Source organism: Stigmatopora argus, chromosome 14 (assembly GCF_051989625.1).
Source record: "Stigmatopora argus isolate UIUO_Sarg chromosome 14, RoL_Sarg_1.0, whole genome shotgun sequence".
NCBI classification, from domain to species: domain Eukaryota; kingdom Metazoa; phylum Chordata; class Actinopteri; order Syngnathiformes; family Syngnathidae; genus Stigmatopora; species Stigmatopora argus.
In genome coordinates this window covers 3,085,875-3,112,450 of record NC_135400.1, presented here as the reverse complement: position 1 = coordinate 3,112,450, position 26,576 = coordinate 3,085,875, and the positions used below count along the sequence as shown (strand labels likewise).

General features: G+C 39.9%; 2 protein-coding genes and 1 long non-coding RNA gene across 4 annotated transcripts in view; 1 reads left to right on the top strand and 2 right to left on the bottom strand.

Annotated features, from left to right (window-relative positions):
* Window positions 1-409: 409 nt before the first annotated feature.
* On the bottom strand, window positions 410-19,099 carry gna13b (guanine nucleotide binding protein (G protein), alpha 13b). Its single transcript, XM_077618576.1, has 5 exons — window positions 18,742-19,099; window positions 17,409-17,638; window positions 12,142-12,192; window positions 4,579-4,779; window positions 410-2,570 (listed from the first exon to the last, which is right to left on the bottom strand). Exons 1-5 carry the CDS (start codon window positions 19,022-19,024, stop codon window positions 2,199-2,201), a joined length of 1,137 nt encoding a protein of 378 aa, XP_077474702.1. The 5' UTR covers window positions 19,025-19,099; the 3' UTR covers window positions 410-2,198.
* Window positions 7,316-12,135, bottom strand: LOC144088256 (uncharacterized). Its single transcript, XR_013304840.1, has 2 exons — window positions 8,781-12,135; window positions 7,316-7,593 (listed from the first exon to the last, which is right to left on the bottom strand). It is a non-coding gene; the product is annotated as an uncharacterized LOC144088256 (long non-coding RNA).
* A 5,871-nt stretch (window positions 19,100-24,970) lies between the features above and the next one.
* Window positions 24,971-26,576, top strand: part of rgs9a (regulator of G protein signaling 9a) — a 30,403-nt gene continuing 28,797 nt past the window's right edge. Inside the window, exons 1-2 of one of the 2 annotated variants that reach the window (XM_077618076.1) lie at window positions 24,971-25,275; window positions 25,568-25,664. In XM_077618076.1, coding sequence (XP_077474202.1) covers window positions 25,207-25,275; window positions 25,568-25,664 — 166 coding nt within the window. In that variant the 5' untranslated portion in view covers window positions 24,971-25,206. Of the gene's footprint in view, window positions 25,276-25,567; window positions 25,665-26,576 lie in introns of those variants that run through there. The other variant, XM_077618077.1, reaches the window with a different exon arrangement.

Sequence of the window (26,576 nt, the reverse complement as noted above, 5' to 3'; positions counted from 1 at the left end):
GTTAATTGGGAACATTATCCTTGGCTTTGAGCCTTTTGTCTGGAATATATTAGAACCCAGCACAATTCTGCAATTTGATGGCCCTCAAGGACTTAAACAGAATGCTCTGTACCAATACAACATAAGGGTCCAAAATTGCATCTTGTGCACTGTCTTTAGAAATAATTCAAGACGTTAACATTTTTTTTTATGTCTTGAGTACAAATTCACTGATTAATCCTGGGTAGCCATTGATAAAGGGTTTATATTTTGTGGCAGTATTGGAGTTTAGTAGACACATATTTTGGTTATTTCAACTTTCAGGCTACATTTGTTAACATTTGATGTGGACACAGATGCAGGGTGCACATGGTGAGGTTTGCTCTGAAAGGACCAACGTTATGGCCATAATCACGACGATTACTAATGCTACGGAGAAACATCTTTATTCTTCCGCCACTACTTGTCAACCCCAAATCATTGCAAACTGTTTTTTACAGTTCCCAAAAAGTGTCAGGCAATTTGTAAGTTCCTAATGTGTTGCTTAGTAAACAAACAAAAAACACAACCTGAAATAGTGCCAACATGGAGCACAAAACGGAAGCAACCTTAAACTGTAGTATGGGATATATCATTTTGCAACCATCTCTGTCTTGGGTATTACTATTTTTTTAGAAGTAGTCAACAAACAGATATCATGTGCCATTATCATTCATAGATATCATTGTTTGATGCTAGCTGCTAACATTAGCCGGTCAGAAGGAGGTGTGCTCACTTCTGTATAAATCTGATTTATCGATTACAATGGAAATAACAGCCGCACACTTCAGCTCAATAGCTAACATTAACGTCTAACGTCATGCATAGATATTTATTAGATGATTAAATCTAAAAATCTACAAAGCGCGGATTTCCAAACTGTATCTGTCTGAAGTCTGCATTTGTCTTGCACCTTATTAGTTTGTTCTTTTGCAAAGCATTTGGAATATGCAAATTGCCTGAAACGTCGTTTGTTTTAGTCCATTAAGAAATTAAAATTAATCTCTTAATAAAAGCACCTGCAATTATTTTAAGTGACATCACATGCTCCAAATTTGAAGTCAAGAGTGTAACTGGTGATGCTTTTTGATGCAATAATTCCTCATATGATGCCACTCATTTCTAATTTTATGTAAGACAATTCCCCCCCTAAACCCTGACCACCCAGTCACCATTACTCAGTAGGGGAACCTTGCTCACAATTGAGACAGCTTAATCAAGCCGTAATCATGCAGTCGCCCCGTAGAGGTTGGCTGAAAACAGGTGAAAAAGGTGCTTGATTAGATGTGGAGTAGAGCCTGTATTTTAAATTCAAAGCTGGTAAAAATCACAACCGTGATTCAAATTCAATATTGCATTTCTACCGAATCATCAGACTTCTGACATTGTTACCTACGAATAACTTGTATCTATGACAGAGTTGCATCTTAAGTGGTTGAACTATAGGAACTTTTCTCACATTTGGTAACGGGGGAGGTGAAAATAAGATGGTCGGCTTCAAATCTAAAACTAATGGTTCACAAAGTTCCCTGAGAAACAGTGAATCAGGAAAAAAAAACTGCGCTAGATAGTTTGACAAGTGGTTAGCTCTTTGCTGTTTCAATAGAAAAAATAATGCCAACTGCAGTTACAAATCAAATTGTAAACAATATAAAATATAAGTTAACAAGAATGCATAGGTACATATACATATTTGTATACAGAGTTAGAAAAAACAAATTATTACTACAGAGGAGATTAACAGTGCATATGCGGATTGTAGGCTGCATGTGAGTGAGTGTTCAAATCCTCAGGCCAGCATTAATGATGTAATCATGTGGTGTCAGACAGAGCGCAGATACAGATGCATAACAGAAAAAAATATTTGGTTATGAAAGGGCAGTCAAGTGGTGTCCCTTTCACAAGTGATCAAAACAGCGTAGGCAAGGAACGAAAGAAAAATTGGGTAGTCGGAGAATCATACATCATTTTACAGTGGTTCACAAGTTTCTATCCAATGGCAGCTGTTGGACGTCACAGTGAATATGCAGAAAAACGCCAAGAGGAAGCGAGAGAGGGATGTTGGCAGTGGTCACTTCGAAATATAGTCAAGAAGGAAGGCTTCACAGGTGAAGAGGATGATGGACTTTGAAAACCCTCATCTGTCTGTGTAACTACACCTGGTATGTCCTCTAACTCGCTCACTGCAGCATCAGCTGTTTGAGGTTGTCATGTAGGATGGTGTCCTTGACGTCACGAAACACCAAGCGGATGTTCTCAGTGTTGATTGCTGTGGTGAAATGGTGGTACAAAGGCTTCTGCTGCTGCTCTCGACGCTTTTTGCGAAAACATTCCACCAAGAAGGCCTGCACATCCACCAGATTTTTAGGGTCTCCGCAAAACTCAGCAAAGTAGTCTTTAATGGACACTTCCATAATTTTTTCTTCCAGCAGGTCTGTCTTGTTTAAAAACAAGATGATTGAAACATTGTTGAATACTCGGTTGTTGACGATGGTCTCGAAGATGTTGAGGGACTCGCTCAGTCGATTGGTTTGTCTGTCCTCCATCAAAACCTGCACATAAACATGTATACATTTTACTGAAGTCATTGGTTATATTGATGATATTGGTGTGTATGTGTGCCTCTCAGTTCTGGGGTCGAATGTTCGATCCCAGGTTGTTCTTCACTGTGTGGAGTTTTTGCATGTTGCATGGGTTTTCTCCGGGTACGCCGGTTTCCTCCCACATTCCAACAACATTCAGAGTAGGCTGTTTGAACACACTATATCTACAGTGTTTTATGCAGTGGTCTCTTGGGGATGCAGGAGCACGAAGAGGGACAGGGACAGGAACAGGCTGAATAAGCTGGTCAGGAGGAACAGCTCTGTTCTGGACTGTCCTCTGGACTCTGTGGAGGAAGTGGTCATGTAGGATGGTGTCCTTGTGGTCACGGAATACCAGGCGGATGTTCTCAGTGTAGGAGAGAGGAGGATGCTGGCCAGGATGATGTCCATCATGGACAACACCTCCCACCTCCTGTCAGGCTCTTTAGCAAAAGAAATATTTGAACATTAACACCACCGCTGACTTTATGCACTGCAATCTTCACTGTATGTGTATGTGTAGGTATGTATACATATGTATGTGTGTATATATGTAACATGCTTATTTATTTATTTACTTATTAACTATTTACCGTATTTACTCGCATACAAGTCGCTTTTGTTGGCCCAAAAAATTATGACTGAATTGAGGGTACAGCTTATATGCACATAAAAACAGATAAAACGTTAAACAAAAATTATTTTGAGGTCTATGAATGAAATTCAAGAAAAAAACGGACATATCTTGCATAAAACGTGAAAAAACTCACGTTCCTGTCACTGCTCGCTCGGGGCACAGCCATCTTACCTAGGTCCCGGGTCAGCCATCTTACCTAGGGCGCTGCCGTCTAAACCTAGTTAAACGTGCTCTGACTGGCCAGACGCGAGTAGCCTTGATTTTGAAATAAAACAAAATTCCACTGATTTTTTTTTTCTTTTATTTTTTGTTCGAAAGTGACAACTATTGGAGTAATATGAACCATCGAAAGAATTGAGATATTTTGATATTAGAAGCAACATGACTGCCACAATCTTGAACTTCTGGTAAGAAAATAGTAATTTCTGTGATTAGAAAGCATCAGGCTCTCATCAAGATAGACATTTCTTTTTTCAAATTGAATAATTTAATATTTTGCATTTACAAAGAGGCATATTAACTTATGATGTTGACCCTAATAATTTGCTTTTGATACATACCACTTGTGATGATTTTTCTTAAGATTTTCCCTTCAAAGTAACACATTTGTACTCCTGACTAAAACCATGAATATGAAGGTGAAAATTGGGAATCAGGGGGGGCGGCTTTTACGCGTGACATTTGTAAAATTCAAAAATTTTAAGGCAACTTTAGGGTGCTGAATATTCGCGCGGGTGGCTCATATGCGAGTAAATGTCTACAATGTCTTTCCTATGTCTATGTCCTCACCTTCTTGCTACTTCGACAGTGAATTTCCCGAGTACGGGACGAATAAAGTTGATCTAATCTAATCAAATCAAATATTGCCCCTAGGCATGAGTGTGAGCGTGAATGCTTGTCCATCTCCTTGTGCCCTGTGAGTAGCTGGCCACCGCTTCAGGTTGTCCCTCGCCTGGTGCCCGTAGTTAGCTGCAATAGGCAAACAGCCCTCGAACAACCCTTGTGAGGATAAGCGGTTCAGAAAATGAGTGTATTTAGTTTAGTTGATTTAGGAGAATACACTGCCACTACAGTGGTACCTCGAGATATGATCTTAATTTAAATGACCTTGGATTACGATACAGACACACTCAAAAATAAATTTAATCTAACCTTACACTAAATTTAATTCTAATTTAGTTTTACATTTTTATATTATAAAACTTGAATATTTCAAATGTAGAGACTTTCGTAAGAAGAGGTACCACTGTATATTGTAGACAACATAAGAAGTTCCACAATTTTATTTAAGTAAAAAATAATCCTGAGTAAATTACTTTAAAAGCTGTGATGGTCACTCACCTGGTCATATTCAGAGGAGGACACAAGGAAAAGAATGGAAGTGACGGAGTCAAAGCATTCAAACCAACGTCGCCTTTCTGAACGCTGACCGCCTACATCCACCATTTTGAAAGGCACGTTCTTTATTTCAAAGTCGTACTCATGGATGCCCTTGGTAGGCTTTCGGGCCAAGAGGATATCTTGCTGGCTGGGGAGGTATTCCTGGCAGAACAAAAAAAACAGATTCACAACATGTAGTAGTCAATGATGGTAAAAATAACATTTAAGAAGCAATTGTTGAAATTTACAGTTACATACTAAATGTCATGCCATCATATCTTACATTGCTTTGAGTATATCCCCCATTTGAAGCTGAGCATTCCTGAGATACCATAGAGTATAAACAAATGACCCTAATCAGGAGAGTTTTGTATGTTTATTGCATTCCAGGATGACTCATCACTGACCAAGATCATAAGCACTATATATTTGTTCGATTGTGGTGGTCCAAATGGAATACAATTTTCTATCAATATAGATATATCATATATCATGACAGCAATATATGATGACTTCTTAATTATTTGCTGAAAAATTATTATTATTAAAGCTTCCCACCTCACTTCATTTTTCAAGTGACAGACTTGTCACAAATGCATCAAAGTAGTGCTTCAACATAAAAGTCCCCAATGCGAAGACTTAGCAGAGCAAGATAATTTTGTGAAAATGTAAAAAAAAAAAAAAATTAATAACTAGCAGTGTGAGTTGTTTTAACTTTTAAGACTATTATACTAACACAATATCAATAATAATCAACTAAGTAATAATTCAGTTGTTTGTGTTCGTGTGGGTCCATGTGCCTAGTCCAGAGCTGCCAAATGTGAAAAATCATATTCATAGTGGGTAAAGAGAATTTTCATATTTTTTACCCTTTTTCCTTTTGGCATTTACCAGCAAAGCGTACAAAAATAAAGCTCAATATTATCTAATTTTCTAATGCTTTTCAAATAGGTTTATTTTTTTCCAATATTTCATTGATGCAAAGAAATAATATTAAACAGAAAGAGCAAATAAACTATTACTCACTTTTTCGTTTTGTGTACATAGCTAACATGTCTACACCGCTTGAAACAACTGATGAGAATGCACACGTGTTGTTGAAAAGTGAGCACTCTACTTAACTTTCAAAATAATTGAATTGAGGTGGAAAATGCAAAACTTATAAAGCATGACTTTACATTTCGAAATTAATCGTCATGCTAAGTTGAAATGGCAACCAAAAACAAAAACTAAACATTTGAATTTCTTTCATGTAAACTGGAAAAAAAACATAGCTTGATTTTTTTTTCTTTTTAAAATGTTCGTTGTTTTGATAGAAAATGCGTATATTGTAGTTTGGTAAAAAATGGTCCAGTAAACTACAGAAGATTCGTAGTATTTGACACCTCTGCTAGTCTATGCTTCATAAATTACTTTAAAATTAACAGATTGGAATTATGCTCATATTAGGTTTACTATCGTCATACAAGACATATCCACAATCCAAATACGGATCCGATTTTGGGTGTCAAAAAACACTTTCAAAGTGCAGCACAACATGCACTGACTGACACGAATGGCAAAAGCATTATGGAAACAGTTTTTAAAACGTTTGATAATGCCTTTACCATCTAGAGCAGTAAGATGCAAAAAGGTATATTTTTGATGGAGTCGATCAAGTAAGTTTGCCTTGGCTATAAGTCAGAAACAGAGTGGCCAATCATTTGATATGGGGCAGATAGTGGAGCCGTAATTAAATGTGGGGATGAGGCTGGCATAGATTTAAACAGTTACAGAGTGTATTATACCTCTGCCAATCAAATTTTTATTTTTTATTTTACCTCATGACCCTGGGGCCTCCAGAGGTCTTGGCGTGGTCCCACAAATCCCCCAAGTTTTGTCATTGTTGAAAGTCAGGGAACTTAATATTGGATGCCATCCGTGCTACTTTGGTTGATCATGTGGTCAACCATGGTCTATGTTTGGCTTTTGCCGTGAACAGAGTAGGACCCAAGTGGAGGGTAGTAGACGGACATGGGGAGTGATTGGCTTGATAAATAGTTTTCTTATATTTTCTGTGATTTTTTTCTAGAGCAGGGGTGCCCATTACGTCGATCGCGATCTACCAGTAGATTGCCATGGAAATATTAGTAGATCGTACGACGATAACATTTTGATCCCTCCCCTCTGTCGGCTTCCTTAGCTAGGCTCTTATGAATTTGGAATGTCTGCAGTGGGCTTTAGCATGAATCGAGAGTGGAGTTTCACCCCCGTTCCCTACCTCTCCCATCCATGTTGATAGTTAAAAGGCTAGGTGTATCAACATAAATAATTGCTGAGCTTTGTCGGTGGCCTGAAAAAAAAGGTATAGATTGTGGAAGGTTATCTCCTTGAAAAGTAGGTTTTTAATGGCCGAAGCCAATACTAATATCACAAACAATATTTTTGGCCAATTGCGATACTTTTCTTTTCTTTAATAAACACATTCAGTTATTAGAGGCAATTAAAAAAATAGTTTGGTGAAAAGAAAGGCCTTCAGTATACCAATGGGAGTGCCATTAATTGTAGTGGATAGGGTCACACAATCTAGTATGGCCCAAATTATAAAAGACAAGTTCCCAAGGGATTATCCCCACTATTTGAAAAGCGCTGGGATGTAAATTTCAAATTTCTTAAATTCTCCCCCAAAAATATACCAATCAAACACTAATCTGAAAAATGATACTGAACATTTTTAATACGAACATCTTGACATCGTGTATCACTGACGAACATATAACTGATCATAACAGAATCCAGCACACCACTAAACATTAAATCATTCAAACTGAAAAATGTTTTTTATTTTAAAGTGCTGGTTCAAGTATCAAGAAAAACACAATTTCCACAGAATAGAAATAATACTGCCGAATATTGGGGGGAAAAACAGTTTAAGATGACAATCTTTCATCTGCTCCCATGCTTGCAGTGTTGCCAAATTTTTCCTTGGTTGTGTTCCTGTAAAATATCAAAGCAAATTGTTAATATTAAATATATATAAATTAAATAAATTCTTAAAATAATTTGTTTTGCAATATTGATGCTATTTATTTGTTAGTAAAATACATTTATACGTCAATATTTTTCCCCATTAGATAAAATATAATGTTACAACACTAACACAGCATCCTCTTTGACAAGAAATATTAGTTTAGTTGAATGTGCTTTCTCCCCAACTCCAAATCAATTAACGAGACAAACTATGGCCGTTTAAAATACAAATTTCTCTTTAGCATTGAATAAAATCTCTAAAACGGTGAAAATAGTGTGTTCCCCACGTTTGGTGACTGATGTACTTTCGGTTCACCACCGCGACCGCTCGCACACTGAAATGTATACATACCTATACTATGGTAGTTAATTTCAACCACTGGCACAGAATTTACGCTTATTGCAATGGAGGAAACGGGGCTGAAGTGCATTAGTTTCACGTAGCGTTTAGGTACGCGACACCATTAGCTAATACTACAGTAGACGAGTTTGCATGTGACTGTTTACTATGGCGTGGTGATTAGGCGGTTGAGTAGAAAATGAAAGAGGATTTAACTAAAGCACCTTAGAGCAGGCACATTATGGCTGCGGGCTCCTACCATCTGACATACTAACGTAAAGGTTGGGCGAGCAGCAGTCGCATGGCGGATGTAAGACCGACTCCTCCAAATCCCCTTGCAGCCGCCATTCGGCCGCAAATAAGACGTGGAGCAGGGACAGCAGTGGTCGCTTTCCTACATGCTCACGTATGTCCACAGTGACTCGCTACATTTTAAACACAAACAAGTTACACCTTTTTTCCCCGATTGTTGTGTTGTCCAACATTGTGTCAGTCACAGTTAATAAAGAGATCGTATGAAGGTGACCTGACATTCGGTGTGGTCACCCAAAAGCTTACAATTTTTCTTACTGTAATATATTTTTACTTAGTCTTATTTCTTTGTTAGCAAGAAGAACATAACTTTGATCTAAGAGTTGCCCACATGTTAAACTTATGAATTGGCACTAACAGACTGGCTGCTCGGCGCAACCTTTTGGAAAAATATGCATTTCAGAGCTTTCACTGACTATGACTCACTCTCCTTGCTAAAGACCTTAAGAAGCTAAATCAAAGCAAATTCTTTTTTGCTAAAATAAATTTTAAAAGGTCTTACCATGTGTTTCAAACCAAGTGTCTTGTCGTGGGTTAGCGTTGGAGACTCTCATTCCGGGGTCTTTCCGTCAGTCAAAGCAGCTGCAGTAGCCGATATAGATGCCGATCACAATTTATCGTATTTTTTTTAAATTGTTCAACGGTTGATGGCCGATGATTATGATTTGAATTACCGCACTTTCCCCACTATAAGGCGCACTTAAAGGCCTTCAATTTTTTCACAAGCTGACTATGCGCCTTATAATCCGGTGCGCATTATATATGGATCAATATTGATCCGCAACAGGTCTCGCAACTACGGTAAGCAGCCGGCGACTCCATTTTCCTCCGTGCGCGGTACATGCTGGGATATGTGGTTCTTTTGTCAATCCACACGGAATGACGGCAAGCACTCAAATTCAGTACTCGCCGTCATTCAAGGCGGATTGACAAAAGAACTCCAGCCGCTAGATTGGCATCAACAGAGCATTCAAAGCTAGACTGTGAACTAAATATTATATATGGATCAATATTGAGCCGCAAAAGGTCTCGCAACTGCGGCAAGCAACCGTCGAATCAATTTCCCCCGTAGAAGACAGCGCCAGACGACATACGCCACTATCTGCCAGTGGATCGTAAATGGCTGGGCTGATATATCAGTTTCAACTGGGTTCGAGCTTTCAGGAAGGCAGGAATTGTCATTCAGCTGCCAGACAACCAAAGCGACACGGACTCGATTAATGACGACTTTGATGAGACGGAGGCTGGCGTGTTGGATGCCGCATTTGCCTACCTGTTCAATTCGGACACTGAAAACGAAGAATTCGAGGGATTCATAGATGGGGAATGAACAGATAAAGTGAGCTTTACGTGTTTCTTTTGTGTTTACAGTTGAACAAGGTTGGTCATATTGTGAATATGGACGTCAACAGCTGAATGTTATAGTGCACGCACGGTTCACCCGGGTGAACAACATTGAGTTATTAATATTATTGTTATTGCTTTGCACTATTACGAGTGTTACTATATTGTGATTGCACTAACGTTTAATGTACCATCAATTTTTTGTGTGTGTACTGAATGGAGGAAAAGTTCCCCTCCACTATGTGATATAAATGTTGCACTTACATGTTATACAATTGCTGTTGATAAAAGATAAACCGTGTCAGTAAAAAACTAATACTTTACCTCTGAGAAAATAATAAAACAGTTGTTTATTCATTTTGGGAGTGACTGGAGCTCTCAGAAAGCTGATTTGTAATCTATTAATAAAGTTTGACTGACCTATCTGACGGTTTTGTTGACATTCCCTTTAGCGCAGCACCATCTAGTGGATGCATAATGTAGCCTCTACTGTAGACCCGTATTATGCGGTGCAGTGCGCCTTATATACGGAAAACATTTTAAAATGTCATTCATTGAGGGTGCAGCCTCATAGTGTGGAAAATACGGTACTTAATCAAAAGTGGGCAGGTGCATAAATTTGGGCACCCCAATAGGAAAATTACATTAATATTTAGTAGATCCTCCTAAATAGATGGAGAGATGCTTCCTATAGCTTCCAATGATGGTCGGGATTTTGGTTGAAGGTATTTTTGACCATTCTTCCTACAAATGTGTGCTAACATAACACACATTCCCTTCTGCGGTATATGAATAGATGTTTGGTTGGTGATCTGCCTCCTACTAGCTGACTTGAAGTAAGGTAAGTGGCAGACAGTGTGCGGTAATCGAGAGGTAAGCGACCTGTATCCACAAAAGCGGAATGACAAATTACAAGTCCGTAACTTACACTTATTTAGGTCTTTTGCCGATTAAACGTAGCTTATGGAGAAGCACCATCAATTTCGTCACACGCAGTTTCTGCGTGTGATGACAAGTAGGCTTTTGTGTTGTGGTAATGACGACATGGCCTATGTCCGATTATTATTATTATTATTATTATTAAAACAGGGGTAGGGAACCTATGGCTCGGGAGCCATATGTGGCTCTTTTGATAGGTGCATAAGGTTCTCCACTAAACTGTGAGGTAAAATATGGGAACCGCTGTTGAGAGAACTCAGTCCTGAATGCATCAATAGAAGCGTTACGTGAGCATTGTGGCGCCGACCTACCTCTAGTGCGGCTTTAAAAAAAATCCATTAGATTCCTCCGTCATGCATACTCCCATTTATTATCATTGATTAGCAACAGCGCGGCATTGTTGTCAAAAGATCTCAGAGAACGTTTGTACTTTAAAAGTGGTGACATTACTACAAATTGCACACATTTTAATGTTGCACTTGTTCCTCTGTATGAATTCCTTAATAATTTGTGCAGTGTTTGGGGTCGTTGTTTTGTTGAAGTATCGAGCTCAGGCGGAACTTCAACTTTGTCACAGATTCTTCAACATTGTTCCTAAGTATTGTCAGATACTGACTGGAATCCATGTGACCTTCAACTTTAAAAAAATTGCCAGTACCCTCACAGCCACACAGGCCCACAGCATGATGGAACAACCACCAAAGGTTACTGTGGGTAACAAGTGTTTGTATAAGAATGCTGTGTTCTTCTTGCACCATGCATACCCCCCTTGTCATATCCAAATAACTCAAGTTTAGTTTCATCAGTCCACAGCATCTAATTACAAAATGAAGCTTGCTTGTCCAAATGTACTTTGGCATACCTCAAGCGACACTGTTTGTGGCATGTGCGCAGAAAAGGTTTCTGCCGCATTATTCTCCCATACATCACATACACCTTGTGCAAAGTGCGCTGAATAGTTGAATGATGCACAGCACTATCTGCAGCATCATCATGTTGTTGGTCTGTGGGTTGAATTTGACTATTCTCACCATCCTTCGCCTCTGCTTATCTGATATTTTTCTTGGCCTGTCACTCCGGCCCTTAACAACTGTGCCTGTGGTTTCCCATTTCCTCACTATGTTTCTCACAGTGGAAACTGACAGATGAAATCTCCAAGGTAGCGTTTTGTATTCTTCCTCTAAACCATAATGTTGAACAATCCTTTTTTCAGGTCATATCTTCTCCTTTAAAATTGTATTCTGGCTTGGATAGTCCAAACACGATTATGTTGACAGAGGAAACATGCAAAACCATTAGCATTAACGCTAGCAGGCGCAGGGAGTATGATTGACAGTTGGCACAAACACGCCAACAGAATCCTAGCATGGCAGTTTGTCTCCCTGTTTTAAGATTTATTACATGAAGTCTTATTTGTATTAATACAAATTTGTCAGGTTGTTAACAAGTCTTTACTTTCGCCCAATACGACAATTTATTCATTTTAGGAGGAAACAAAGGGGGAAATGAAATTTTACAGAAGGGGACTTTTAAAGAACTGGACAAGCTCTCCCAGCATTTATGTGACATCCAAAACTTACCGACTGTCCTAGCTTTTCCAAATTATCGAAGAAATGCCTGACAGACTCCCCCTGAAAAGGAGAAAAAAGCGAGAATAGATCATTGTTCATGAAAATCTTAAAACATTTGCACACAGTTTAATCACACATGATCTGGTATTTTTTGTCAGATTTACAGGTGACTTGTCAAATCAAGCATTGGGGTCAAATGCTGCTGTGGGTGCAGGTTTTTGTCAAAACCGATCCCACACAGACAGTTTTACCAATAAGGTTTCTGCAGGACACAAGAAGCACCTGACTGTAATCCACTGATTGCACTTATAGAACAAAATATTGAAAAGGGTCTCCAAAAAACCAAGTTAAATAACTTTTTAATTTCAGGCAACTGAAATCAGAAGCAGGCCAAAATAGTTTCGAATCTAGAAGTCCACAAGGTCTGGGGAGTGCTATCGACATGGAATGAAAACCTTCACCCACTGCGGCCCTTTATGGAATAGTTTGCCAACCCCGGATCTAGATCTTATAATCACTCAACACTAAACCAAGACATTATTTCACATTGAAATAAATCTCACACTTGACTGCACAAAAAAATGAAATAACATAAAAAGCTAAAAAATAGGTAGCTTAGTAGTTTCCTCTTTCAGATAGCAGAATATTGAAATATTTACATTATATAAATTTGGCAGGAGGCGCCCCGGTGTTGCGAGTGGTTAGCGCGTCAGCCTCATAGCTCTAGGGTCCTGGGTTCAAATCCAGGTCACGTCCACCTGTGTGGAGTTTGCATGTTCTTTGTCTGCATGATATTTTGTATCCTGACGCACTGTGATCTTACAGATACCGTATTTACACGCATATAAGCCGCTTTTGTCGGACAAAAAAATGATGACTGAATCGAGATACGGCTTATATGCGCATAAAAACACAACATGCACAAAACTCCAAGTTGACGACGACACGGTCACGTCACAACAAAATGACGCAAGACAAGGCGGCCGATTATTTCAAGATAATGAAAAGATAAACAAATAAAATGCTAAACGAAATGTATTTTGACGTCTATTAATATAATTCAAAGAAAAAATAAACCGTATCCTGCATAACTCGCGTTCCCGTCACTGCTCGCTCGGGGCACGGCCATCTTACTGTAGTTAAACGTGCTCAGACTGGCCAGACGTGAGTACACTTGTCTGATTTTGCCCGCACGGGGTGCTGCCCAGAGTGGCACACCACACCATCGCTCACGACACAGTGGTTGTAAACTACTGCTTTACAAGTTGCACTATGGGGAAAATTAACATTTAATAAAGGCTTATTATATATTTGAAGCCAACGTAGTCATATTGATAATAGGTTAATATAGGTAATATATATATACATATATATATATATATATATATATATATATATATATATATATGTATATATATATATGTATATATATATATATGTATATATATATATATGTATATATATATATGTATATATATATATGTATATATATATATGTATATATATATATGTATATATATATATGTATATATATATATATGTGTATATGTATATATGTGTATATGTATATATGTGTATATGTATATATATGTATATATATATATATATATATATATATATATATATATATATATATATACACACATACATATACATTGGTACCTTGAGATACGAGCTTAATGCGTTCCGGGACTGAGCTCATATGTCGATTTACTCGTATCTCAAATCAACATTTCCCATAGAAATGAAATTTAAAAATAATAATTCGTTGTTGAAAGAACAACAAAAAACAGGATATTGGAAAGGAAAAACATTTTTATTTGTTCTAATTCGCCGTCTATTAACAGAGTAAAAAATAACTAGTAGTGTGGTATGTTTAATAGTACTAAAATTAGACGGATTTTGCGGAGGGGAAAGAGAGAGAGGGACAGAGAGCGAGATAAACTTATTGAACGGCAACACGCTCATAACATAAAGAAATTTAAAGGAACTTGGATTACGATACAGAGAAACTCAAAAAATAAGTTTAATCTAACCTTACACTAAACTTAATTCTAATTTTGTTTTAAATGTATATACTTTTCTTCTCCCGGGTTGGCTCTATTAGCACCACCTCCACCCTGACTTTCAGCTGCAGTTTTTAAAAGGAACCTATCGAGGGTTGTTTGCTTTTGTCTTCCCTTCAAAATATTCCGAAATGCACACAAATGTCCCCACAGTAGGATAACGCACGGCCACTTGCCAACGGGAAGTAGTATACTCCTCTCGTGTTGGCGAGCAAGCACCATTCTGCACTGGCTAACAGGAGGAAAAAAAACACTGAAAAAATACAACGAGATGATGTTCCTATAGCCGTAAGCTGTATGCTCATATCAAGTATTACTGTACATATACATACATATACAGTAATACTTCGACATACAAGTGCCCCGACATACGAGCAATTTGAGATACGAGTAAAATTTTGAGCAAACATTTATCTTGAGATACGAGACAAATTTTGATATACGGGCATACAGCGGATGCGAGGCTGCTCATAAGAACATCATGGGCACTGTCTTTCCGGTCGCAACTCCTTCGAGTAATGTCTCTACGAGCACTGGGCGGAGCGTTGCATTTTTTCAGTGTTTTTTTCTCGTTAGTCAGTGCAAATGGCGGTGCTTGTTCACTAATATGAGAGGAGTACTACTTCCCGGGAAAGTTGGCAAGTGGTCATGCGTTATCCTATTGTGAGGACATTTGTGTGCATCATTTTCAGAATATTATATATAATTTGAAGGGAAGACGCAAACAAACCTCGATAGGTTGCATCTGAAAGTCAGAGTGGAGGCGGGTCAAATAGAGCCAACCCGGGAGAAGAAAGGTATACAAATTTAAAACAAAATTAGAATTAAGTTTAGTGTAAGGTTAGATTAAATTTATTTATGAGTGCGTCTGCATCGTAATCCAAGTTCATTTAAATTTGTTTATGTTGTGTTAAGAGCGCATTGCTGTGCAAAAAGTCTCCCCCCCCGTCCATTTTAGACTTTTACGTGTGCGCTGTGTATGTGTGCGTGTGTGTGTGTGCGTGTGTGTGTGTGTGTGTGTGTGTCCGCGGAGAGCATGCGAGTAGTGCGCAATTAATTGAGCACACGCACATCTTAGAGGGAACATTGTTTGCAAGCAGACTATTTTCAGCCTCACAAAAAGAAACTGTGTAAATTTCACTTATGGCCAGATACAAAATTTACAACGTTGAATTTAACCCAACATAACAAGTTTTAGATTTTTGCAATGTTTTCAGAACCTTATCATAAAATGGGAAACATCTTGATAACAAGTAAGAAAAATATTACAGGTTGTCTTCAAATGAAGGTTAAGGACATTTTCAATAAGGCTACTTTTTGCACAGAAAAAAAGAAAAGAAAACGCCAGGGAGAATTCACTTGGATCTTTTAGTGGGTCGGCTCAGTGTTGTACAGCATCATGTTATTGTCCTTTTGCGTTCATGCTCTGTGTTAGCTTCTATTACTGACATGCTAAAAACACGTTTCCTCGTCATCCTCTTCTTCTCATGAGTGTTGGTCTGGAACTAGCGCTCATCCTGCAACAGCACTCCGTACTCAGTGGTGGTCGGGTGGAGTAATTATAGTTAAAATTATTGAATTTTTATCGAAAGTATGTTTGACAAAAATTATTTCATGATAATTACTGTTGTTGTTTTATCGCCCAGCTGTACATCATGTCGACAGTGTGACTACGCCTAGTGCTGCTTTATTTATTTTTAAACGCATACTCTAATGGATAATCATTAATTAGCAACAGTGTTACAATGTTACGTCAAAAGAATTAAGAGACTTTCTACTGTAAAAAAGGTGTATTGACTAAAGAAAGCACACATTTTCAAGTATTTTTATTTTTAAAGGAATTGTTCATGGCTCTCTGTCAAAAAGGTTCCTAACACCTGTTTTAGCGGATCGGCCCGGTGTTGTCCTGCATCTCATAATGGCGCATTGCAGCCGTTATTGTCCTTTTGGATTCATGCTCCGTGTTAACCTTTATTGCTAACAAGCAGGGGGCCCCGGCTTCACCGGTCGCACCTGCTTGTTTAGGATCCAAAGACAATTGTTGCGCTATTAAAATAATCTATTTTGAAAAATGGTTGTTTAACAAATAAAAGATTGAGTCTACACACTTGGAGAAGGTGAAGAAATTCAGTTAGGATTCTATTAAGATCCGTTTCTGGCCACCATAAAAATTTTCAACTCTGCGTTCCACATCTCTACGTTGCACGGTATGGACAAACGTAGCGAAATAATCTTAACATTCACACACTCACACACCCATAAATCACGCTTTATAAGGATTATAGACCAAGCTAAAAAAATAAAATAAAATAAATTCCCTATCATCTTCTTCTCCTGAGCATTGGTCTGTAACTAGCGTTCATGTTGCAACAGCGCCCCTGTTCTCTGTGGTGGTCGGGTGGTGTAATTGCAGTTTAAAATTATCACATTTTTATCGGGTTTTTATTTGTTACAAAAATTATTTTATGATAATTACTGTTATGAGTTTATCGTGTTAAATTCATTATAATTGAATTGAATGCTTTTGTCATTATACAAGTAAAACAAGATTTAAAGCTTTCACCACATTGTGCACAAACAACAACAAACAGGCAAAATGAAAAATCAATAAATAAGTAGCCCAAGTGAGGTGAGCAGAGTGAAGTGGTCTTGTTCCGTCTGAAGTCCAGGATGATATGAAGGCTTATATAAAAAGCTGTTAATTTTTTCCAGCTCCAGACATTTGTTTTATGGGTCCAATATCACTCTTTCAACATTTTGGGCTGGTTTCGACAACTAGCGCGATTTTGTGAATTAATAATCATCAAGCCCAAAAATAATTGCTATATCCCTAAAAATATTAATCATTAGGCTAATCAACTAATTGTAAATTTAGTAGAGTTTAGTCGTGAGAAAAATAATCGTTTGGGACAGCCCTCAATCAAATATTTTGGAAAAATATATGTTTCTAATTATGCACACATTCTAATTATTCACTGATTTTACATTGCCAAAAGTTCAAGTCCGTGGAGGCCGGACATCCTTTTTTAAAATCACAATTTATATTGGATTATATCGCAAACAGACCAGAAATCACAACGGCATTTTTTTCCAACATTTTTTACCCCTACACTGCAGCAATAAAACAATAGAAAATTAGATCTCCAGTCGGTAGTTTCTATATGATTTGATACTATATTATTTATAGTTCTTTATATTTTGTCTACTCACCAATTGGAATTCTCTGCGACGGTCATAGGCATTCTGGATTCCCTCGTCAATCCACAGGGCCCGGATGGATGGCAAGTAGTGCTGAAAAACTTTGGGCTGCACCATACCATGGCCATGGGCCATCGAAGACCGGGTGTCAAACGCCATCAATATATCTCCATGACGCTGGTTGGACAGGTTGCCCCAGGGTATATGAAGCTTCTCTCGAGCATCCACTAAGACTCGAATACCTGGAATTTAAAAACGTATTTGTAAATTCATAAGGGTATACAGAGACACCTCGCTACTTTGCACTTCGGTTATTGCTGCTTCACTACATCGCAGATTTTTTTCTGGGGATTTTTTTCATTTTTATTCATTCATTAATTTACCTTCCATACCACCCATCTTTGAAAGGGTTGCAGGGGTTGCTGGAGCCTAACCCAGCTGTCTTCGGGCGAAACCATTAACCGCGATAATCAAGGTATTACTGTATTTATTAAGCCACTGAAAATTGCCTTGATATTTTTTTATTTTACAATTTCTCACGTATAAGCCGGCACCCTAAATTCCCAATTTTCACCTCCATATTTATGGATTTAATAGGGAGTACAAATGTTACTTTGAAGGGAAAATCTTAAGAAAAATCATCGCATTTTTTAGATATTTCTGAGATACTGTATGAATCAAAAGCACATTATTAGGGTCAATATCATAAGGAAGGCGGCCCGGTGGAGTGAGTGGTTAGCGCGTCGGCCTCACAGCTATGGGGTCCTGGATTCAAATTCAGGGTCGGTCCACCTGTGTGGAGTTTGCATGTTCTCTCCAGGCCTGCGTGGGTTTCCTCCGGGTACTCCGGTTTCCTCCCACATTCCAAAAACATACATGGCAGAGTGATTGGACACTCTAAATTGCCCCTAGGTGTGAGTGTGAATGTGAATAGTTGTCCGTCTCCTTGTGCCCTGCGATCGGCTGGCCACCGATGTGTCCCCCGCCTCTGGCCGGAGTCAGCCTACACGTCATTGTACTCATAAGGCAGTGGCAATATCTGGTCCAACGATGCGTTTTGTGATCACGGGCATCGTATTATAGGTTACAGCACGAAGTTAGGACAACACTTGGCGGAGCTCTAAAATTACACCAGTTGGTTCATTGAACCCATCGTGGTGTGGAGACGAACACAAATAACATGGGCGTTTCTTGGTCGCTCGTCCAGCAATGCAAAATGGGAACAGAGGGTGGCCCCAGCCATCTCGGCTTGCGGTAAATTAGCATAGCTACCGACTTCACCATCAATGTTTACACACGAACTTGACTGCAACATGTGTCAAATAAGCCCTACAAAGGGACTTACCTTTTATAACATTGCTATAAATAGTGGCTCTGAATTCTTCTTTGGCCCTCTGATCAAAGTCCTGCCCATGAATAATACGCATCTGCTTAAGGAAAGTGGATTTGCCACTCTCGCCCGCTCCGAGTAACAGGATTTTAACCACCCTCTTAAGGTACGGTTTATTTCGAATAAGACACTTATCTATCTCTTTAGATTTCCGCAACTGCTCTGTCTCGCCGCTAGTGAGGAGACAGTTAGGGAAACAGACAGATAGAAGAGAGCGGGACGGCAGGAAATCCGCCATCTTTGAAACAACTTCATCGATGCACAGTGCACACAACGAGGAAGAATGAGGGCAGCCAGTCGTAGCAGAAGCCGCTTACACTGCTGCATTCAAAACCATCGGAATCCCCGGAATCTCACAACTTCAACATTCATTCTGGATGTTTATTACAATTCATCAAAAGGATTTTTTCTTTCTCAAATTGTATTTTCCCTTTAACTATAAAATCAGATAAACCTATATAAAGGGGTTTTTAATTATGTTATTAATTCATTTTGGACACCGTTTATCTTCACAGGAAAAACATCCCTAAATAAATTAAATTGATGTTTATTGTCATCTTTGCCCGTGAGTGAGTTGCAACCAGTTCACGGTGTACCCCACCTCTTGCGCATAGTAAGCTGAGATAGTATACAGAACGTCTGGGAGGATAGGAGATAAGCGTCAATTTAAAAAAAATCTCCCAACACCCCGCTGGCCCCTTATTGGCTAGGAGGGAGCTGCGTCTCCAGTTTCTCCAGAGGTTTGCATGTTCTCCCCGTGCTTGCATGGGGTTTCTCCGGGTATTCTGGTTTCCTCCCACAAAAAAACTGTCATGTGTTATGTTTTTTCCATGCCTGCCATTGTCTGTCATGTCCTTGTAGTTGTTCATTGTTTTCACCTGTTGTTATTGTAGAAAAACCCAAAGTGCCTGGCGGTAATCCTCAGACACCCTAGACTCGCTATTGGGAGGCTGGCAAGACTGTGAGAAAAAAACGAAAAAGGAGCCAAAACTGAGGGAAACAGAGAGAAAAACAAATGCGCCTCCCATGGCACGAGTCTGGGTGTGTCGATACGCATTTTGCGGGGGAGACCTTTGTGGGACACCACTAGAAGGTTCCGATATCTTGTCCCACTCACCTGTTGTTTCATCCCTTGTGTGTCTCACCCTATCCGCTACCTCATGTGTCACCCGCCTGTTCCGTCTGTCTTGTCAACCCATGTATTAAGTGCATGTAAGTTCCCTTGGTTTGTTCAGTTCTTGTTGCATCATTGTCTAGTTGCTGTCAGGTTGTGTCAAGTTGCTGTTAAGTTAATGTGTGAGTACAGCTATGTTTCCAAGCCCTGGTGGAGCGAGTGGTTAACTCGTCGGCCGCACAGCTCTGGGGTCCTGGGTTCAAGTCCAGGTCGGTCCACCTGTGTGGAGTTTGCATGTTCTCCCTGGGCCTGCGTTGGTTTCCTCTGGGTACTCCGTTTTCCTCCCACATTCCAAAAACATGCATGGTAGGCTGATTGGACACTCTATATTTCACATAGGTATGAGTGTAAATGTGAATGCTTGTCCTTCTCCTTGTGCCCTGCGATTGGCTGGCCACCGATTCTGGGTGTCCCCTGCCTCTGGCCCGGAGACAGCTGGGATAGGCTCCAGCACCCCCCGCAACCCTAGCAAGGATAAAGCGGTTCAGAAAATAAGATGATATACATCTCACTCTTCAGATGGAGCAGAACAAAACAAGAATGAGCAAAAGTTATATATCACACATCTGCTGCTGTTGCAACTAGGTTTATCAGGGCATGTGATTTTTTTCCATCTAACTCACTACTGAGATTCTCCTAACGTAACAAGTGCCAGCTACATTCCACCCAGCTGTGTGGTTGCCATTTGATGGCCAGGTTTTAGTCCCAAGTGGCCTTGATACGGCATGCTGACCATACACAGCTGCTGATGTGTCGCCCACGTTGGCTGGTTCCTGGCTGAGTGGATACAGCACTCATCCATGATCAAAAGCACTAGAAGTGTTAGCCAGTGGCCACACAGATGACATGTATATTGAGAACCAGCACTACTACATATACGCATAAATTCATACTGAATTGTTGGCTCCGATTGGACTGGCAAAGCAGCTGGTTGGAGACGAAGCATAAATTGGAAAATTAGTCCTAGAGGGCCTCTCTAATGTATGTAGAAACAAATCATTCCAATGAGTTTAGAGAGGCTTGTTTGTAACTTGGTCATCAATCTATGCCAGGGGTGGCCAAGTCCGGTCCACGAGAGCCCCTATCCGGTCTGTTTTCCATAACTCCCTCCACCAACACACCTCAATCAAATAATCTGGATCGGTATCAAGCTTCTGGACAGCTTGCTGATGAGTTGATCATTTGATTCAGGTGTGGTAGACGAGGGCGATAATGAAAACAGACTGGATATGGGCTCTCGAGGACCAGACTGGGCCACCCCTGATCTATGCCTACAAATTTACATACAACCCCCACCCTTAATTATACCTCACCCTGCCTGTTTGTGTTTTAGTATATCATTTGGGCCTTCTATTGTAAGGCAACACAGTCGATCGCTCCTATGGCTGTGGGAGCAAAGCATGCCGAAAATGTGACAGAAGGATGCTTCTCCAAGTTCATGCGTTCATGAAGACTCATTTCCATTGAAGGTGAATTGTGTAGGCACAAGATACAAACTGGGAAAAGGAGCAACCCTTTGCCATGTCATAACAAGAGTTAAAACTTATGTTACTGCTTAAACTGTAATAAACTTTTTGCACTTGGCTTGCCAATATTTTCCAGAGCTGCCAACCTCCGTTGACCCCATTTCAGGAGTACCCTTGTCCCATTTCCGGAGTATTTCCGGAGTGAATGCGATTCACGCAAAATTGATATTAAATGTAGAAAAAATAAGCATAGGACAATTTAAATCAAACTTTTATTATTATATTTTTACATTAATTGAAATATTGTGTTTTTGCAAACTATTGAAAAAGTACAGCATAATGAAAATAACTTTATCTTTGAGTGTTTGATTTATTGGCGATCGCGTGTTGAGGATGTGCGGCTGGTTTGGATTGGATGTGTTTATTGGTGTTCGATTGTTGATGCCTTGATCCACATGGCAAGTGTGTGGCATGTTAAAGAGTATCGGTATTCAATTATAGATGCCTTGGAGCACATAGCTTGAAACACGGGAGATTTCCCTCATAACAGTAAAGTTGGATTGAGAAAAAACAACGGATCACTGTTCTGATTATTTCTCCCTGTGTTTTAAGGTATGCTGGTTGTTGTAGAGGCCGGTTGAGTTTGTGGTTTGCAATATACACTGTTTAGCGTGTGAGAAAGGAGATAATGTTTGGTAATGTTTATTTACTTTTGAATTGCGAGCGTGAATGTACGAGTCTCGGGTCATACACATGGCTATAACATTCAGCACTCTACCTTGTACCTGTACAGCAGGGGTCTCAAACTCGCGGCCCGCGGGCCAACTGCGGCCCCCGTCTTAATATGAAAGATTAATGTTCGTGCGGCCCGCAAGATTGATATGAATGACACTTGTTGTGTTCGGAGCTGAATGAACCAATCACGGTGAGGTATACGGCTCTGGAGGGCGGGACATCGGCCGAGCTGTCCAGTGCCTCGCTCACTCATTCATTCCTCCAATCAGCTGGGCGGAGGAGAAGCCGTGAAGCCAATCACTCCGCTCGGCGCGCACAGTCCTCCGCTGCTCTCAGCATAGAACTGATTGAGGCGCTATGATCCGTGATCCAGCCTGTGTCTGTAGCCATTTCCGCGAGTGAAACTGAAACTTAACAGTGAGTGCGTTAACATGAGAACACTTGAGAAATTCAGAAAACTGCCGTAATACAATACGATCAGAGAGCGAAAGTGCACATGCGCCACAGACCCGCGCGACTGAAAGTTAAAATTCAACCCGAGACTCATTCCAAGTGGAAACACACATTACAGAGCCCCAGAGATGTCTCTTTCAAAGCCTGCCGTGAAGAGAAAGGTCGGTGATGAGCACAGACAGTTTCAAGAAAAGTGGGGAGTGCAATATTTCTTTGTTGAGCACAGGGGCACCCCGAAGTGTCTCATTTGCACTGAAAAAGTTGCGGTGCACAAGGAATACAACTTGAAACGTCATTATACTACAAGTCTTACTGAGGAGTACGAAAAATACCAGGGAGATGAGAGAGCCAACCAGGTTGCCAGTCTTAAAACACGTCTTCTGAGGCAACAGGATTTCTTCAAGAAGCCTACCAAAGACAGTAATGCAGCAGTCGAAGCTAGCTACGCCGTTTGTGAGTTGATTGCTAAAGCAGGAAAGCCATTCACAGAAGGTGAATTTATCAAAAAGTGCATATTACAGGCTGCACATATCGTCTGTCCAGAAAAGAAAAGTCAGTTCAACCACATCAGCCTTTCTGCCAGCACCGTGGCAGAGCGCATTTCTCACCTGTCAAGTGACATTTATGATAAACTGTGTGAGAAAGCACAATGTTTCAGTGTATATTCAGTGGCTCTTGATGAGACCACAGACATCACAGACACTGCCCAGCTCACAATATATGTCCGTGGTGTTGATGACAATTTTGAAGTAATGGAGGAGTTGCTCACAGTAATTCCAATCCATGGCCAGACCACCGCTAAGGAAATATTTCACCAGCTGTGTGATGCCATTAAGAATGCCAGTTTGCCATGGAAGAGCTTTGTTGGAATAACAACCGATGGAGCCCCATCAATGACAGGGAGGAAGAATGGACTGGTAGCACTTGTTCAAAAAAAACTGGAAGAGGAGGGTGTGGAGGAGGCCATAGCTCTGCACTGCATTATCCATCAGCAGGCCCTTTGCAGCAGATGCCTGAAGTTTGACAATGTGATGTCTGTCGTTGTGAAATGCATCAACCAAATCAGATCCAGGGGCTTAAAGCACAGAAGGTTCCGTGCTTTTTTAGAGGAAATGAAGTCAGAATATGGGGATGTGCAAAATCATCAATGGCATACATAACAATCAGTTCTGTTCTTAGCCGATTTGCAGTGTTCCTCGGAGCCCGTGAGCCAGGGATAGCGCTCGTAGTTAGCGCACTGAAAGTGGCGGACACACTTTTTTCCCGGCTGTAACAGGCTTGCTAGCTTCGGAGTTGACCGCCCTTTCTTAATGATGTCCGTTTTTGGGGGGAAAGTCCGTCTGGAAAATGGCTTTGCCAGCAAATCTGCAACCAAATCCATTTGTTTTCCTGCGTCGGCCATTGTGGGTGGAGTTTGCTAGCTCTGGCCGCCTCACTCTGGCTTTGGCCCGCCTACTCTATAGCTAGCCAATCATAGTTGGTGAAAGCAATGACGTATCCATAAGCCAGCAAAATGGCAATGCCTGCGAAAAAGCATTGTGGTGTTCCCAACTCGAAATCTGATTGGTTAAAAGCAACAGTCTTGTTTAATGCAGCAGAGCCCGCAGAACTGATTGTGAAGGCTTTGAGGCAGATTTCTGATCCTGGCAACAAATAATGGCTGAAATGTGATTGGTAAATTCTTCAGTATGAAAACACACATCTGGAAGCAGTGCAACCAGGGGGAAAAGCAATGAAAGGAAGCTAACAGACCATTTGGAATAATAAGTATTGATGGACAAAATATAATATATGATTCAGATATTTCTTAGGCCAGCAGAGAAGGCCTTGAAGGCCCTGACGGCCCGCCACTGCAATTGTATGAGGTCATTATTGATGATTTTTAATGTGTCGCAGCTGTAGTTGCAATAGAGGTTTTATACCCTAAATTGTTTTTGAGGGTTGGATTGATTCAGACATAGCTGAAGGCGTCACTAGAAAATTCACGGACCGCCGCTGCAATCCAGCAATGTGGACAAGCTCTGGGTTCCTTAAGTAGGTCAGTGATGATGATCGCTGGCACCTATTGCTGCTCCACCCATCTGGCGGTGGAACTTTGATTGGGTGATAAGCACATCCACCCACCTGACTAGCCCTGGGCTTCATGGAAAAATATTTTAAAAGCAGTAGGGATGAGTGTAAAGTAGTGATGGGTTTATGAGGCATCACGTATCGTTTCTACACAGACACACTGCATTTACACTGTGTTGCTGAATACTGACACCCAGTGGACTTAAAAATCCCTGCACGAAACATAGTTCTGGCATTGGTCACATGACTATCTTAAAGCGGTACGTACACCGATGTAGGATTTGCGGAGGGAGCTCGGTGCACGTATCGGTGTGTCTGTGTTGCTGGACCCATCACTAGTGTAGAGTTTTTTTCTGCAGCTAATTAGGTCTTAATCCGTCCTTCCCTTCTGTCTCACAATCGCCATGCGAGGCAAATGTGTTAGCATCTACTATATACTAACACTTATAGGCAACATTTGTCTTTATTGTTGGGACATTAACTCACTGTTGTCAAGGAAAGTATTTTTCTTCATCAACAAATATGACAATCAGAACAGCAAGGCCAAACCGTGGACAACATTTTCGTCCGCGTCTTCATTGTCTTAAAAAGGTGGGTGTTTGTCGTCATGATTGTTTTCTGTAGAATTGATCATTTTTTCTATTATTGTGACAGTTATTAAAAATCTTTTTCAAAAATTATACGGCAGAGTATTTAAAAAAAATTATTAGCCTACTAAGTAGGCTAAAAATGATTTAGTCTGCATTGACTCAAATGTCAAATATTTTCCAGCACAATGACTCTAAAACCAGCTTGCCTTAAAATAATATTCTTTTCTCTCTTGTAATGTCTTACTATACTGTGTTTTATTACCACTTTACTAATCTCATTGACTAATTTACAGTTGGAGGCCATTGTGGTTGAGATGCAGGACCCAAAAAGTGGGCTAAAAGGTTCCGAACAGAAACTCAATGTCACCACTATTCCACATGTAATAGCCGGTAAGATAACGACCCAATTGTAGTCACACTCTCTACATACGTTAAATACAAAGTGCAACTGATTTAATGAACGACAGACAGCAGCGCCTATCAATTTAAAAGAAATAACAGATATAGAGGAACTTTAACTATCATCAGAATTGATATTCATTTTGTTCTGATAGAAAAAAACCGAGAACATTTATAAATACAACGATGGGAAAATATGGATTATAATGTAGAATAATAATGGTAATGTAAATATAGGAATAATATTAAACTAGAAAATGCAATTTCTGGAAAAAAATGTGTGGAGATGCTTAACTCTATAAATCACCTTGTGTATATTTTTTGGCAGTTCTCACACTGTGGGAAGAGTGGTTAGCACAGCTGCCTCACAGCTCTCATATTGAGGGTTTAGTATGGGTTCCGACCTTCCTGTGTGGAGTTTGCACGTTCCCTTGCAGGTTTTCTCTGGGTACTTTGGTTTCCTCCCATATCCCAGAAAAAAACACATGTGGTTGAAAACTCTAAATTGTCCATAGTTATGAGTGTGGATGTGAATGGTTGTTTCCTTATGCCCTGTTATTGGCTGGCAACCAAGTCAGCGTGTGCCCCATCTATTGCCCATAGTTGGCTGGAATAGGACCCAGCACCTCCGCGAACATTGTGAGGAGAAGAAAACTGAAAATGAACGAAGAGGGCATTTTTGGGTCATTGTATTAACTTATTTGTCAATGCCTTTAACAGTGCTAGGCGTCCAATCCATTTTGGATGCAAGAGGGTGAATTAATTTGAAGAGGATGAATTATTTTGAAGTTTTATGTGTTTTTTCTCAATTTTCCTGCAGTTTTAGGATTTTGGTATTTTTTTGTTCTTTGGTTTTCAAGTGGTGTTTTTTTCATTGATAATGGCATTTTTTATTTACTCCTG